This window comes from Leopardus geoffroyi, chromosome A3 (genome assembly GCF_018350155.1).
Source record: "Leopardus geoffroyi isolate Oge1 chromosome A3, O.geoffroyi_Oge1_pat1.0, whole genome shotgun sequence".
In the NCBI taxonomy this organism is placed as follows: domain Eukaryota; kingdom Metazoa; phylum Chordata; class Mammalia; order Carnivora; family Felidae; genus Leopardus; species Leopardus geoffroyi.
Window position 1 is genome coordinate 6,438,325 of NC_059336.1, and position 16,654 is coordinate 6,454,978.

Consider the following 16,654-nt stretch of genomic DNA (forward strand, 5'->3'; position numbering starts at 1 on the left):
CATTATATACAAAAAGTTTATTTTAGAAATCACATATCTTTAAAAAATAACATAGAAGTTCTAAGTTCCTATCATTCACCGTTTTTGAAAACCAGGTGTCACGTGGGACAGTTAATGACATGCTGAGGCCGAGTCCATGTAATATTCCCAGCGTTCTTACCGGTTCAAAATATTGATGTGATTTTTAGAAGAAAAAATGTGTCTATTTTGGAAGCACAGAAAAGTTATCTTGATCTTGTAGACAGAAGTCCTGAAACTTCAGATCCATGGCTGAGACGATTCCAGAAACTGGAAAAAGTAGGCATCATTATTTAAATTCACGAACAGTTAAAAAGACCCAATGGAGCTTCAATCAGGAATGCCATGTGGTCATTCTAGCACATGTGCTAGAGCAGAGGAATGCGGAACATGTTCAGCCTCTGCTGTAATTTCGTACGTTGAAAGCAAAAGAAAAGCCAGAAAAAGAAGTGAGGACTTTTGGTCTGTAATTTCCTTATGGAACTGGTTATTCCTGTTCCTACTCAGCAGGTTTCTTTTCATCCTATAAAGGAGCACCCACAGTCACGTGCAAATACTGGAGAATCAGGACACAAAACAAAAATAAATCTAAACTCACTACAGACCAAAAAATACAGCTTTGGAAACCTGAATGAAAACGGATTTAACACATTAAGAACGCTTAAAATGGTTTCACAGGCCAAAGAGGTGAAATGATCCTAAAGGAGGATGACTAACACAGAATTTTTAGGCAATAAACTTCAGAAGATTTGAAAGTTCCTGTAAAATGAAACAATCAATCTATTTAGTATTTTTATCAACTGACCCTAGATTATATTTCTAGGTATTCCTACCCAGAGCATGAGGTATTTGCACTTGGGGATAAATATAAACCAAAGTCTATCTGGCAGAGGGGAGGTTAGGGTCCCCTCACCTAGCTTGAGCTGAATCCAGAGAAATACTGTCACTTTCTAAATTAGAAAGTTTCAAGAAAAACCTCGATCAAGATTTAATTGCAAAAATCTTCCAAGAACATAGTTGCCACGTGCATCCACGAGGAGTAGTGAACGATTCATGCTGAAGAGAACTGAAAAATAAGATTTAAAATTATGTAAGAACAAAGGCAATCAATAGTAATCATCTGTGAAATAAGCTACGGTCGGAGAGCAGCAGCGGGCTCACCGAATTTTGATTAGATTGGCTTTATCTTCAATTACGTTTTCCATCCGCTGGTAATAACCTTATCAGAAATATTTGCTGAAGAGAAGCATTGCAGGTAATGAAAGGAGAACGCGGGAGGTACGACGAAAGATACGTTTCCTAGAAATCTTCGGGAAAAACTGGCCATTAATTTTATTGACGTGAAAAAGGTAGAACACTAAAGTTGCAGATCTGAGCTTTATTATCAGAATGGTATCATTTCAGGATAGGACTGATGGATTCTCTAAACTGGTTTTAAAACGGCACGATGCTCTGGATTCTCGGAGCTGCAGGCCCGCCTACCTGCCAAAATGTGTCCTGAAAAGAAACACACAAAGAGGGTGTGTGTAGAAGACGCACAGAAGTCGACAGAACCACCGGATGAAAATCCCTCACGAAAGATCCACTTGAGATCTAGAAAGCACTTCAAAACTCTACCTTTCCTCAAATGATCGAGAGATTCAAGGGAAGTGGCAAGTCCTGTATTTACAAAACCGATGAAAATCACACTGTGATAATCAGTGAATGCAGAGCAACCGCACGGATCTGCGTTTCCCACTTTTCCCACCATGATTCTGCATCAAGGTAAAAAAAAGATTCTTTTGTACAAATCCAAGGACGGAGAGGTGGCGGCACAACCGCCAGATGGCACGGTGACTTACTACCAAAGCTGGTGACGGGACCCGGTGGGGGCAGGGGCACAGTCCTCGAGAAAAGAACCCTAGGCAAGGAAGGCGGGCTAGTCCGTGGTGGATCGCCGGTACCAGAACCGGGCTCGGAAGTCGTCGCTGCACGTCATGAAGCCGGGGTTGGTGGGCGAGTGCACTATGCAGCGCACGATGTTGTTGTGGCCCAGGGAGAGCAGGTTCCGACGCTCGGCGGTACGGGAGTCCCAGCAGCACAGACTGATGGTCCGCTCGTCCGGCAGCAGCACGTAGTCCTCGGTGTGGTTGAACACGGCCTGCGTCCGGTGCACCTGCCGCCCGCTCAGGCCGGCCCCTGCGCGGACACGAGAGGTTAAGGGTCAGAGTGGCAGGGCTAGCTCCCCAGGGCTACACTTTAGACCCTCACACTGCCGTCCTTCTGTTCGTCATCCTGTCGATGTAAAAACGGCATCTTAAAACAGAAGTAATACGCATTTATCGTATAATTTTGGAGCCTCCAAGGAAGCATGCAGAAATAAATCGCCACCGACCTACTACCTGAGGCAGCCGACTCCGTCAACGTCCCGACGTACTTCCAGGCACAGGGACGTCTAAAGAAAAAATACAGGGGTGCCCGGTGGGGGGAGGGGGGGGCTCAGTTGGTGGAGCGGCCAACTTCGCTCGTGGTTCGGGAGTTTGAGCACCACACAGGGCTCGCTGCTCTCAGCACAGAGCCCGCTTTGGATCCGTGTCTCCTCCCCCTCAGTCCCTCCCCCGCTTGTGTTCGCTCTCTCTCAAAAACAAATAAAACATTAAAAAAATAATAAAAAATAGAAAATTGGTGCCATGTCATATAGGTCATTTCTGTCATAGTTTAAACCAACTTTTCATTAGGTACATTTTTCTGTGTTTTTTACTGGCCGCAAAATACACCACCATCCGGAAGCACCCTTACTATTTAGTAATTCTTTTCCTGCTAGAGGCATCTGGTTGCAAGTTATGCTGACAAATTCTTTATGCCGAACATACTATTTCCTCAGGATTAAATTCCTAGAACAGAATTGCTGGGATGTTTGAACGTCCGCTCTCCAAAAAGAAGCTCTAGGCTTTTTTATGACCGTGAAAATACAGACTTTATGTTTAAAATATCACATAAAGTCTAAAAAAGAACAACTGCCTGGTAATTCTACACCCAGAGTCAGTATTTTGATGAATCCTTTCTAAATATCTCTGTAAATACCTCTGTATTCTGTAAATCGGAGCTCACATCATATGCTATTTTTATACAGCAGAGATCTATAAAGATGGAACACGGCTTAATGGATAAAAACAGAGGCGCTGGCATCAGATCTGGGCTCAACACTTACTAGTGACGTGAACACGGACACATTACGTAGCACCTTTAAGCCTTACCTTTCTCTTCCGTTCTCTGGGGGACAATTACAGCACCAACCCACACGATGTTGCGAGGACTGGCATGAGGGCACATCCAGTGGCATACGTGCTCACAAATGTTCCTGTATTTGTTTTTAACGGCCGCACGCTGTGAAAAGGACGCGTGACAAGAGTGCCCTCGGTGCTTTCTGGTGGACACTTCTGCTGTCTCTAACGCTCCCCTCTTCGAGACTATGTTGGGACGGACATCTTTCTACGTGTGCGTGGGCACACCTGCCAGCAATCTTTTTAGGCTGAATTTCTAAGAGTCCAAAATATATACGTATGCTGAAAAATAGGATTCATGACACCAACCCCCCTTTAGAAGGTTTCCAATCAGCACTCCTTAACAACGAAGTATGTAACTTCCCCAAATGTTGTTCAATACGAGAGAATATCAATCTTTTAAATTCCTACTCTCTGGGGAGTACAAAAAGAAACTCTGACGTGCATTTCTTAGGTCTGTAGAACTGATGGTCATCTCTCTCTCCTTGAGCTCACTGCCCAGGGTCTGGCAGGTGTCTGTTACACGTGCTACACGGTGTCCCTAGCTCAGCATTTTATTTAGTCTTCTGAATTAATTTCTCACACTGAAATTTCTAACGCTCGATAGCTTTTCTTTTTCCTTCAGTATTTCAAAAACCCACTGAATTCTAACTAAACATTAAAACTGGAAACACAGACCTAAACATGCTGGTATGATGGGCTCTTAGCCCGTGAGTTAGAAAACGAGGGAATTTGCGTATCGATTCAGTATAATCTCACTTTAAAATCAAATCCCAATTCTCTGCCAAAGCAAACCAGGCCGCCCCACAGAAGCATAAAACATTCTGCCGTTCACAGGACAAAGCAAACGTAAGAAATGCTGTGAGAATCTGGCGCGTGCCCTCCACACACATCACACCCGACGGCGGCTGTTACTGCTGAAGATGGAGACGGCCCGCCCACTTTTACTTTGACCACTTTTGCATCTTCTTTTTGCAACAAGCACGCAGCCCTTTAACAGTAATAATTAGAGGAAGGTTTTCAAAATAGCTCCCTACAGAAGCGTTTCAACAAAGGACCAAGAATGAGGACGAAAATGACGCTTCCTAAGACCTGCTAGTTGTATGGTCTGTGTCAGAGCCAGAGAGGGACGGAAGGAAGCAAAGTGTCCCCAGGAGACAGATGTGAGGTGGATGATGCTGCACCCTGGTGGCTCCGACGTCCCTGCCTCTTCAATCTTCTCTAAAAGGAGAAGCGACTGCCATAACAGCTGAGCCCTTACGACGGCATGGTTTTCTTTCTTTAAAAATTTTTTTGATGTTTATTTTTGAGAGACAGAGACAGAGAGAGAGGGAGACACAGAATCTGAAGCAGGCTCCAGGCTCCGAGCTGTCAGCACAGAGCCCGACGCGGGGCTCGAATCTCAAATCCATGAACTGTGAGATGATGACCTGAGGTGAAGTCAGATGCTTAACCGACTGAGCCACCCAGGCGGTCCTGGTGGTGTTTTCCTGTAGAGTTTTAAAGTTCTGGTTATGGTGATTTTAGTGTGGGACACAAACATCTCACAACAGAGGAAACTAGTTGAACTTTCCTGGAGGTTTGTTACCAAACAACAGCCTTTACTGCTCCAAGGAACAGAAGAATTAGACAATATTTTGACAACATTCATTACCAAGTAACTAACTGTCAGGGTAGCTGTGTTCTCTTATGAACAGGCCTAGATGGCCCCTCTCCGCCTTCCTTCCCTTTCGTGTACACTCATTGAGATCCACTGACTCCGCCTCTTCTCTGGACTGCTTTTATGTTTCTGAGGGAAAAGGGCAGACCACTGGTCTACAAACGGGCCACCAGAGTCTCAATGTTACTGGCATAGACTCACATCTAGTTGAAGCTGTGACGTACTGAGAAGAACACAGTTCAGAAACTAAGGTTCTATTTCCAGCTCTTACCAACTGTAGCCTTGGCTAAACTACTTAACCTCTAAGCTTTGCTTTCTTACCTAAAAGAGGTGTAACATCTGCCTTGCTCAACGCATACATTTATCGTGTGGCTCTCTTCTGGAAGCCAGAAAATGCTACAGAAAAGGTAATAGCAACTTTTCACATACCTGTGTATCTGACCAGTGTTCGTCCTGTTGATATCTCCCAAAGTTTAGCTACGGAGTCTTTTCCACTGGAGAGAATGTATTTGGAATTTTTGGAGAAAATGGCAGAACAAACTTCAGCACCATCATGCGCCTTCTCAAAGGTTGTGATGCATCGATTTGAAACACCATCCCACAGCTTGATGCAGCCGTCCTTGCTACCGGTTACATACATGTTGGCGCTGGGATTGTAATTAACGGAGCATATAGCATCGGTGTGTTGATCTTGAGGATTGCAAGAGACAAAACACTGAAACGTGTTGATATCATAAAGCCGAAGAGTAGGATGCTGAGTCCCGACGAGTATAAAGTCTCCGGAAGGATGAAAAGAGATAGAGCGTAGCATTTCAGCTTCCTGTTAGGACAGACACATTAAGTGGTGGTGAATAATTAAATGCAGAGAAAATGTGGAAAATATTTGCTTGACGGAGAGAATACATAAAACAACGATCAGATGTTACAAGGCAGAAGAAGGAACAACGAACTTTGTAAAATACGTGAAGGTATCATTTGAACAGAGATTTTAAAAACCAACTACTGGTAGGATTATATTCCCAAAACCGTGGAAGTGAGCTTCATCATTTGCAAACGAGCACCGGGAGAACTCAGAATGGAACATCATCAAGCTGGGATAGTTTCACACGTTAACGAATGAGGATAAACACAACTTGTACGTGTGGACAGCTTCTTTAATCTGTCCTACGGCTCCAAATACTGAGTAAAAAACTCAGTTCAATTACTAAAAGGTGGAAGCCACTACTAAAACATTAGTATTTCTTTACTGCATACTCAAAGTATCACTTTTGCAGTATCACTTTTCCAGTAAACGTCTGAGAGTTTCAACTGAATAATTTTTTGATTCCCGTTAACGTCTGAGAGTTTCAACTGAATAATTTTTTGATTCCCGTTAAGTTACACTTCGGTGAAGTGATTGTTTCACCTTTAAACAGGGATCTGCGACTTTGAAAGAGTGACACAGGTTCTGAGCCCCTGTTGCATAAACTGTGACCAGAGAAAGTGGGTGCTTGACAGCGTGGGAACCACGGGCCAATGCACTGATTCCCGTGCCACCTGCAGCACGCGTCCTTGTAGCTGCTTCGTTTTGTAAGATGATCCCTGAGGCTACTTTAAGAACAGGAACAGTCATACAACAAGTGCTCTTTGCTTTTAAGAAGAAACTGGATAGCTCCTTTCTAAACATTCCTAACCTGAATGTACTTGAAGGCTCTTTTTGCAGATGGTTTGGAATAATCAAATAACTTCAGAGTATAATCCCTGGAACCAGAGGCAAGGATCTGTTCTGTTGGGTGGAAAGCGAGACATGTGACTTCATCCACGTGGTCATAAAGCGTTCGGATCACTGGGTGGTTTTCCATGTTCTGTTGTGCAGTCTCATTCATCATGACCTAGACCAACGAGAAAAGAGATGCTTAAAGGGCAAAATCTGACTCAAAGCCCCCGATTATGCTAAGTTAAAGCTGGTGTAAACTAGTCTCTCACTCTCCCGACGAGCAGCGAGCGAAAGGCAGACGGTACGTACGTCGCTGGGATTTTTACCTCTATTGGCATTGCGCTCTTGGCCAACATTCTCTCCGTGTCAAGTATCTTTATGGAAGCATCGGCAGATCCGGTGGCTATTAACTGCCCGTCTCTGCTGTAGGTGGCTACGCGGCAGGGGCCTTTGTGGGATGTGACATAGCATGTTTCGTACTCTGAAGCCTCTGGGGACATAGTTTGGACATCGGCATCAAATTCCAGGTCAATCCCCGTGCCAGGGGCCACTGTATCTGAACGACCAATTGCATACTGAACTGCAGTATCGTCGTTTTCCATTCCTGAAATGAACCAAAATTAAGTGTGTGCAAAAATGTCATTTTAAAAAGCCAAGACAAAATTCTGGATCCAAACTAGGAAAGATGTTGGCCAACATCAACTTACTCTGTCTTGGAGTGGCCTGACACTTAACCCTTCACAAAATTATGTATATGTCAACCCGGGTGTATGTCCAGTGACAACACCGTAAGCAATATAACATTGACTGCGGAAGGTCAGGCTCAATAGGTCACGTCACCTCCCCCTGTTTTTTTGCTTCCAAAATTTTCTACTGTAACTACGACTACAGAAACTCAAAAAAAGCACTTCTATAGTTAAGCTGCCCATTTTTTCTTGTTCTGAATTTTAATATTTTTAGTGCTAAGATCTGTTGGTAGCAGCTCTGGGGCTCATTAAGACAGATACACTGTTAGCACTAACACTAGTGAAACGTAGTTGAAAGACTGTTGATATTTAAATAAACAAGTTTTTCAAGAAAATGCATTTTAAATTGAAAAATAACTTCATGTACCATATAAACGGTATGTTTATTAGTATAAGAAAAATTAGGAATAGAGATGAACACAAAAATGACCTTGTATTAGATTACTCAGAGATAACTACTGTTAAAATGGTGGGATGAATTCTTCTGGACCTTTCTCCATGCACAGTTGTTACAATTCTTGCAACAAAAATAGAACCAAACCATATGACATGTTGTAACTTACTTGTTCATTTACTCAAACAGAATAAAAATCTGGCCAGTGTAATTTTTATCTACATCGTGTGGTTGGACCCAATTTGAGGATACAACAACATTCACAACGAATTTCTTATTGTTGGATATTTCAGTTGTTTTTGTTTTATTTCCTCGGAACAAATTCTCAAAACTGGCATTGCTAGGGGCACCTGGGTGGCTCAGTTGGTTAAGCGTCTGACTTTGGCTCAGGTCATGATCTCACAGCTCGTGAGTTTGAGCCCCACATCGAGCTCTGTGCTGACAGCTCAGGGCCTGGAGCCTGCTTTGGATTCTTCCACTCTTTGGAGCCTCTCTCTCTGCCCCCTCCCCGCTTGTGCTCTGTCTTTCTCAAAAACAAACATGAGGAAACATTGTTTTTTTAAATTAAAACAAAACAAAACAAAACACCATGGGGCGCCTGGGTGGCTCAGTCAGTTGTGTCTGACTTTGGCCTAGGTCATGATCTCAACGTTCACAAGTTCGAGCCCCGCCTCAAGCTCTGTGCTGACAGCTCAGAGCCTGGAACCTATTTCAGATTCTGTGTGTCCCTTGCTCTCTGCGCCCCCCCCCCCCCCCCCCAACTCTGTCTCTTTCTCTCAAAAATAAACATTAAAAAAAAATTAAAAAAAAAAACAACATAAAAACTGGCATCGCTAAATCAAAGGGTATAAACATATTGGGATTTCTATATTTTATAGAGTGCTTTCTACAGCCCAGGCAAGCACCAGGATGTACTGTTGAACGGGACAGAGATCCTGATGTTTATTGCATGTGCTGGGGAAGGTGCAGACGTGTGGGAAACCTGAAACAATGAAGTACATTTCGGAGAGTGATTCTGTCATGAAGGAAATGGGGTTGTTGTTGTAGAATAACTGGGGAGGTCTGGGGAAGATAGTGGGTTATTTTCAAAAAAGTGAAAAGGACTCTGAGATGACATGTGTGTTGAAATCTGCAGTCAATAAAACAATGACAGAATGTTCCAGATAATTCTCATAGAGATCCTGGGGCTACAGCCCGTTTGAAATCTTCATAATCTGGGGTTTGCTTACCCTTTCAGTACCTACCACTGTACCTGACACATACTAGGCACTAAGACTGAACAAAAATCATCGGGAAAAATTCTGATCGTGAAGACCTCTGAAACCTCGTCAAGGAATCCACGTGTCCCCAAGCTACCTAGTTTGATGAGGTGTAGGAGCTGCTCCGAGGGCGCACAGACAGACTGCGGCTTGATTTCGTTGATGAGGCCATTAGCAATGCTAATGTAGCCATCGTAGAGCAGCTGGCTAATGATCAGCTTGTACAGCTGCTGGCGGTCCTTCAAGCCCACTTTGGTTCTGTACATCTCGGAGAAGACGAAGACAATCTCCCTGGCAGCTGCAAGGGGAGGAAACAGGGATGGTGAAGGGCAGAGGCACCGGTAAATCACGGAAGCCACGCAGCAGTCTGGGCAGACCGGCGGGGCTTCCGTCCCGGCCCTGCTAGTTGCATCATCTTCGGTCAGTGACCTCGTTCCTCTGAGGTCAGGTTCCTCAGCTGTTAAGCACGTTAGCAAAGGTAAAAACAGATGGCACGTGCAGAGCATTGAGCATAGCAGCACACAGAAATTACTCAAATCGTACCAGCAACTATCTACAGAACTTCTTTTCATCAACTATTCTCTGTCATACTACCCACCTGCCACTTTTATTCTATTCTGCTATCCCAGAATCTTCTGTTTCTTCTGTTAAGAAAATACCGACTGGTTTTTGCAGTAGGGAAGATGGCTATTGTTGTTGAATGTCTAGACATTACTGTTTCTACCAGGTAAGCTGTATGTTTACTAATGGCAGCTATGTTTTTTTTTTTTTTTTTAAGTTTATTTATTTGAGAGAGAGAGCAGAGGCAGGGGAGGGGCAGGGAGAGAGAATCCCAAGCAGGATCCACGATGCAGTGCTCAATCCTGCAACTGTGAGATCATGACTTGAGCTGAGATCAAGAGTCGGACACTTAACAGACTGAGCTATCCAGGCACTCCGAATTATGTTCATTCTTTTTTTGTTTTTTAAAGTTTTCTTTTTTGGGGGCGCCTGGGTGGCTCAGTCAGTTAAGCGGCCGACTTCGGCTCAGGTCATGATCTCGCGGTCCGTGGGTTCAAGCCCCGCATCGGGCTCTGTGCTGACGGCTCAGAGCCTGGAGCCTGTTTCAGATTCTGTGTCTCCCTCTTTCTCTGACCCTCCCCTGTTCATGCTGTCTCAAAAATAAGTAAATGTTAAAAAAAAAAAAATTAAAGTTTTCTTTTTTTAACGTTTATTTATTTTTGAGAGAGACAGTGAGCTGGGGAGGGGCAGAGAGAGAGGGAGACACAGAATCCAAAGCAGGCTCCAGGCTCTATCAGCACAGAGCCTGACGCAGGGCTTCAACCCATGAACTATGAGATCACGACCTGAGTGAAGCCAGCTGCTCAACCGACTGAGCCACCCAGACGCCCTGAGTTATGTTCATTCTTAAAACATGTTTTAAGGTAACCGACTTTGTTAAATTATATAATTATATAGTAAATAAAAACATGAGGGCAAACAAGCCACCACGCTATGAAAACTAAATCAAGTTGAATGCTTGGAAAGATTCAAAAACAAATTGCTTAATAAAATATTGGCAAATAGGGTATGGCCAAAACGAGTATAAAAAACGGAAAGGGGTGCCTGGGTAGCTCAGTCAGTTAAGCATCCGACTCTCGATTTCAGCTCAGGGCATGGTTTCAGGGTTTGCGAGTTTCAGTCCTGCATCAGGCTCTGCGCTGACACTGCAGAGCCTGCTTGGGATTCTCTCTCCTCCCTCTCTCTGCCTCTCCCTGCTCACTCTCTCTCAAAATAAATTAACTTTAAAAAAAAAAAAGGAAAAAAGGGCAAAAACCTAAAGGACTGTGCACTTGGATTGGTTTCCCAGTTTTTAAGCTCTCTCTTATAAAGTAAAATGAAAACTGTAGATGATGGTTTCTGGTTTATGCAAAAAACAAAACAAAAACAAAACAAAACAAAACAAAAAACAACCTCCAACTGGTGGACAGCACATAACTTTGACTTTCAAAAATCAATATTCGTATGTGTATGTATGTCTGGACAGCTATCAGAAGGGCACGGGAACCTGGGAACAGCAATAAAGAAGTCGAAGGCAGACAAGAAATTGGAAGTCAGAGTATAAGGCAGAGAGAGAGAGAGAGAGAGAGACAGGGTGGGGGGATGAATACAAGAAAGGAGAGGAGTAAGCAGTAATACCAGCACTGCCTGGTAATCCTGTACTTTACAGGGACTGATTCTGGAAGGAGGGATGTGTTATAGGAAAGAAGTGGGAAACCATGTTTTCTAACTCCCTCCGGAGAATAACTGAAGCTACTGATAATGAGAATAGTTAACATTTACTGGGCGTTCATTATGTTTTATCTCACTTAATCCTCAACACCATCCTGTAAGAGAAGCCCTGTGATCGTGTTAAAGATGAGGAGGGAAAGTAACTTGTTCAAGGTCCCACGACTAGTGCTTGCAGAAACCTGGACTAGAATGCAGATGGTTTGACTCTAGAGACTGTGTTGTTCCTAACGACTACCTTTAGTGCTCCTTAAAAGCTCAATGACAAACTAGCTAAAATTAGATATTCAGTGTAGTGTATGACACCCATCACATAAGCAACTAATATGCATTACCTCACTGAATACTCATCTAATCCTATTTTAGAGACAGGTAACATGAGGGCCAGAGAGGTTAACTTACATGGGATCAAAGAGCTTGTAAATAGCAAAGCCTGGATCTTTACTCAGGGTATTTGACCCCAGAGCTTGAGTCCTCACTGTGCTGCACTGATGGGTGTTCCTAACAACAGCTAACGTTTGTAAGCACTTGCCAGACACTGTGCTAAGCACTTTACAAGCATTAGGTCATTGAATGAAATCATTCAAAGTATTCAAGCACATGTAGAAGCAAATGTATGTAAATCTATACTTGTGCAGACAGCACTAGGGCACGAAAGACATGATGAAATCGGCACAAAGAAGTCAGGAAACTGAAAATAAAATGTGGCCGAGTAACTCGTCAAGTGGCCGCCAGGACTGCCCAGACCAGAGCCCAGAACTTAACCACTATTCTATCCCGTCTCTGCACTCATGCCAGGAGCATCACGGCGTGTACAAAGATTCAAAAAGAAAAGGCCGAGCCCCGCTTCTCAACTCTCACAGAACGTTCGCTCCCTGCGCTAGTAGGTGCCTAATTACCATCCCCAGTTTGCAGGCGAGGCCCGAGGTCAGGAAGAACAGGACGTAGAAACTGTTTACACCCGGGAACTGGAAGGGGGGACCAGGGCGAGAACACAGACGCCCCTCACTAGGCTCCGCCACCGTCCCGCCACAGAAGCGCACCAAGGATGGAGTGGGGGTGGGAGCGAGGCCTTAGAGGAAGAGGAAGGGGTGTGCAGGCCGAGCCTGGCAACTCAGGGGGCATGCCACCCCGCTCACTATCGGGCCTTCCCGCCGCGCTCGTCTTTCCGGGGGTCCCGTGAAGACCCCAGCGGACCGCACCAGCCGCTCTCCATGCATCCCAGCCCCCCAGTACCCGCTAGTCCGGCTCTCTCGGTCTCCCGCTCTCTCCCAGAAAAATGGAGGCACGAAATCTGTCCGATCGATCGCTCCGAGCGCACGTTCACTGCGCACGCGCACAGGGCGAGGCGCCGAGCGCTGCGCTATCGATCGGCCCCACTCTCGCCTGCCCTTCTCGCCATCTTACTTACTGGCCCGTTCGAGGGGTTCGTTAACCTCCTCCGACTTTATCTCTTGCGCGACAACGCTGACTGACGCCAAGGAAATGCTGTCTCGCTGACAAATGTCGGGTCCCGGAGGGCACCGCAGGCGCTAGAACGGCCAAAGTCTGGCGGGCCGTTGTCTCCACCACTTCCGGGGCCTTACGGGGCAAGTGCGCCTGCGTGCTGTCACCGCCGTGGCCGTGCCTCAAGCCGTGAGGGGCTGTGAGCCAATCAAAAGGCAGTGCCTCTCTAGCCCGGGCCAATGAGCTTTCGGATTAGAGGGTTTAACTCCTATTTAAAATAAAGACTTTGAATCGTAACGGCTGAGCTCTCGGCAGGAGTCGGCGGCCTTTGGGTCGGAGACGGGAGCCAACGGGTTCGTAGACCGTGGGACTGCTCTGTGAGGCGGACGGGCGAGGGCGGCGGGCCCGGGTGGCCTTTGAGCGGGCGGCGGAGGAAGAGTCGAGGTCAGGCGTCCCTGGGTCTCCACCTTCGTCCTCCCTTGTCCTCCTCTTCCTGTCCCCCTTCATCCTGCCAGCTCCTCTCCTCTGTGCCCAGTGCTTTCGCAGCGCCCTCCCATCTGCGCCTGGGTACTGGGGCGCCCTGTGAAATGCCGCTTGGGGGTTTGTTACACTCCTGGAGTGCATGGGGTTGTTGAGTGGCATTGGGGTGGGGGTGCCTTCTGAGGGGGTTCTCCTATCGGCCAGCACCTGGGTAAGAAAACATAGGGAGGGCTTTTGCCTTCGGGAAGCTCACGTTCTAGAGGGGGGTGGGGGCCAGACGACGAACTGGCGCGATAGCTTTCAATAGAAAACAGTAGTTGGTTGACCTGGGGCTACTTTGGAGGAATAAATGAAAACTTCCTCGAAGATGTCTTCCTTGGTGCGTGCTTCTGAAACCACAGACCTTGGACCACCTTTGTCGGGATTTCTGAGAGCCTTTGTTGAAAATATAGACCCAGCTCATGAATCAGAAGTGCTTGGCAAAGGATTCAGGTGTCTGTAGTTTGTCAGGTTTCCCAGCTGATTCTTGATGTTTCACGGAGAACCGGTGATCTAGACCTGCGCACATAGTCATCTGGGGATGGGAAAATGCTGGATGTGATTTGTTAGGTCTGTGGTTGGGCCTGACGGCCTCCACGTCTCACCAGTGTCGTCCAGATGGAGATACTGTCGCGGACTTTTAACGGTTCTTCCTCCTCCTTAACCTTCCTTGTTCTTTGAACGAAACACTTTTCAGCAGCACGTTCACTTCCACTCCTCCAGGTAAGTCTGTGCAGACACTAGCAGGTTTGAAGAAGGCAAAGTCTTCTAAATGCACGGTGATGTGAAGTCTTAACAGTTTTCCTGTTTAGAATAGTAGGATATGTGGTTTGAACTGCAGGGTCTTGTGAAGGTCATTGGGTTATGTGGCTCCGGAACCTGGCTGTAGACTGGAATCGCTGGGGACGCAGTCTTCTTGGGGGCTCTCTCCAGCATTTCTGGATCAGAATCCTCATATTCCATTCTGTTGATGATGATTCCTCTCCCTGGGAAGGCAAAGTATGTTCCGTTGGAGCAAATCTCTGGCTTCTGTCGAAGACTGTTGAATGAATGCCCTTAGGCCTGTGTGATCTCATTAATCCGCTGCTTGTAATTGTTAGGGAAAGTGAAGAGAGCGTTAGAGTGTGTGTACAGCACGAGCTTGTAACTCCTTTTTCCTTTCTGTCGTTTCTACTAACCGCTGTTTGATATAAGGACTCCTGGCTGTGGTTCCGCCTTCAGGGTGGAGTTATTTGCCTATTTGTGGAATGGATGTGGAAGTGTGGGGGTGGGGGGGTGCTTTCTGGCTGGGTTCTGGAACTCAGAGAGTATCTGGGTAAGAAAAGTACAGAAAGGTTTCCGTTTTCTTGGAGTTTATGTTCTACTTACTTGATAGGGTGTTGTACCTGCCTCACAGCATGGGCCTAGTGTTAGAAACCGTTTTCATTACTGATTTTGCTTCCTTAGTGGGTTAACTCATTCCCCAGACACTGGTGGGTGTACCTACTGTGTGCCAGGCATGTTCCGGGGAGGCCGCAGTGAACACAGTGGGACTAAGGCCTTGCTCTCACAGCGCTTACTTTCCTTGGAGATACTGGCAGGGGGTGGGATATCGCCTGGGGAGGCAGAAATAAACAAGCACAGTGAGGTTCTCTTAGATGTTAAGGGCTAAGCAGAAAAATAGGGATGGTCAGAAAGGAGACGTCTGAGCAGAGACCAGACTGTAACGAAGGAGCAAGCCACACTTCCATTTGAGCGAAGAGCCAAATGGTGAAGAGAGAACAGGAAGTACAAAGGCCCTGTGGCCGGGCACTGCTTTGAGGAAAGAAAGAAGTTCCGTATGACCAGCATGCAATAGATAAGAAGAGGAAATAAGGCCAAGAAGGTGGTCAGGGTCCACACTCTAGGAGACTGTAGGCAAGGAGGATTTTGAGGGACCGTGAGGGGCTTCTGAACCAAGGGCCAACATGGCTGACTTGTTAATGGGACCACAGGGCGCAGTGTTGAGAATGGGCCATCACGGGGCAAAGGAGAAAGCAGGGTCACCATTGGGAGCCCGTTGCAAATAATTGAGGGGAGAGAGCCTTGGTTTGACCAGGTGGTGGTATTAAAGGTTGTGGGCAGTGGTTTCGAAGGTAGAGCCTCCAAGGTGTGCTGATGGATTAGATCTGGGCTTTGAGGGAGAACCGTGTAAAAGATGAGGGGACCCGAGCGACGGGCAGGATGGGTTTGCCAGCAACTGAGGTGGGGTCATCTATGAGAATAGGGTTGGCGAGATGGGGACAGGGAGGGAGCAGGAATTCAGTGTGGAACTTTTTAAAATTGAGATGCCTCTCCGATTACAGATTACAGGTCGAGATGTTTTGCAGGTGGCAAGGGTCGGGAGAGGTCTGGAGATGGAGGTTTAGAGGTCTCAGCCCGTGAATGGTGGTGGGAGCCAGGAGACTGGATGAGTGCACAGAGGGAATGAGCACAGCTGCAAAAGGAAAGGTGTTTCTGGGCCTGAGCTCAGGCTTCTGAGAGCAGAGGGGAGGAGTAGCCGGGAGGAGAGAAGAGGGTGTGTCTGGATGTGTTGGGATGGAGATGCTTGGCAGACCTTCGTGGGGGGATACTGAGCAGGTAGGTAGGTAGGAGTCTGGCAGTCAGAGGAGAGTTTAGGGTAGAAGATGTAAATTCAGATCATCTTAAAGATGTTTAGAGCTCTGGTGCTGGATGAGGGGCCCTAGGACGGGTATGGATGGAGAAGTGGGGTCCAAGGACTCATTCTGGGTCCAGTCTGCCCAGACTCTCAGGTTGGCAAAAGTGAGGCTGATCGAGCAAAGGATGTTGCGGCAGGACAGCTGGTGAGGGGTGGGGGGTGGGGGGGGGGGGGGAGACAAGCCTACAAGCTAGTGGAGGCTGGGAGTGGAGTAAAAGTGACCTTGTCAGACGCCGCTGGGGTCGCAAGTGAGCTGAGGGTGCGGAATGGACTTTTGAATTTGCTAACAGTAGAGGTCAGTCATGAGCTGGCCACCCGAGCAGGCCAGTGTGTGGGATGAAATCCTGATGGGGGAGGGCCAGAGAGTGAGAGACACGTGGGTGCGGTGAGTGTGGATGACTGTTCTGGAGCTTTGCTCTTGACGGGAGAGGGCGAGATGCTGTCGTAGCTGGAGTCAGTTATGGGGAAGGGGGGGCCTGTTTTTAAAAGGCAGTGGCGGGGGAGGGGCGTCTGGGTGGCTCAGTCGGTTGAGCATCCGACTTTGGCTCAGGTCAGGATCTCACGGTTCGTGGGTTCAAGCCCCGCGTTGGGCTCTGGGCCGACAGATCAGAGCCTGGAGCCTGCTTCCAATTCTGTGTCTCCCTCTCTGTCTGCCCCTCCCCTGCTCGTGCGCTCGCGCGCGCTCTCTCTCTCTCTCTCTCTCTCTCT

At 46.8% G+C, this 16,654-nt stretch overlaps 2 protein-coding genes across 4 annotated transcripts in view; one reads left to right on the forward strand and one right to left on the reverse strand.

The window, feature by feature from the left end:
- Positions 1-12,927, reverse strand: CSTF1 (cleavage stimulation factor subunit 1). Of its 2 annotated transcripts, none has more exons than XM_045444163.1 (6): positions 12,716-12,927; positions 9,134-9,334; positions 6,964-7,241; positions 6,615-6,812; positions 5,371-5,761; positions 1-2,196 (listed from the first exon to the last, which is right to left on the reverse strand). In XM_045444163.1, exons 2-6 carry the CDS (start codon positions 9,300-9,302, stop codon positions 1,937-1,939), a joined length of 1,296 nt encoding a protein of 431 aa, XP_045300119.1. In that variant the 5' UTR covers positions 9,303-9,334; positions 12,716-12,927; the 3' UTR covers positions 1-1,936. The 2 variants fall into 2 exon arrangements, with proteins under 2 accessions (XP_045300119.1, XP_045300118.1); XM_045444162.1 differs by lacking the exon at positions 12,716-12,927 and adding an exon at positions 12,541-12,649.
- Positions 12,874-16,654, forward strand: part of AURKA (aurora kinase A) — a 20,563-nt gene continuing 16,782 nt past the window's right edge. Inside the window, exon 1 of one of the 2 annotated variants that reach the window (XM_045444165.1) lies at positions 12,874-13,194. The gene's annotated coding sequence lies outside the window, so the exon portion shown is untranslated. The remainder of the gene's footprint in view (positions 13,195-16,654) is intronic. The other variant, XM_045444164.1, reaches the window with a different exon arrangement.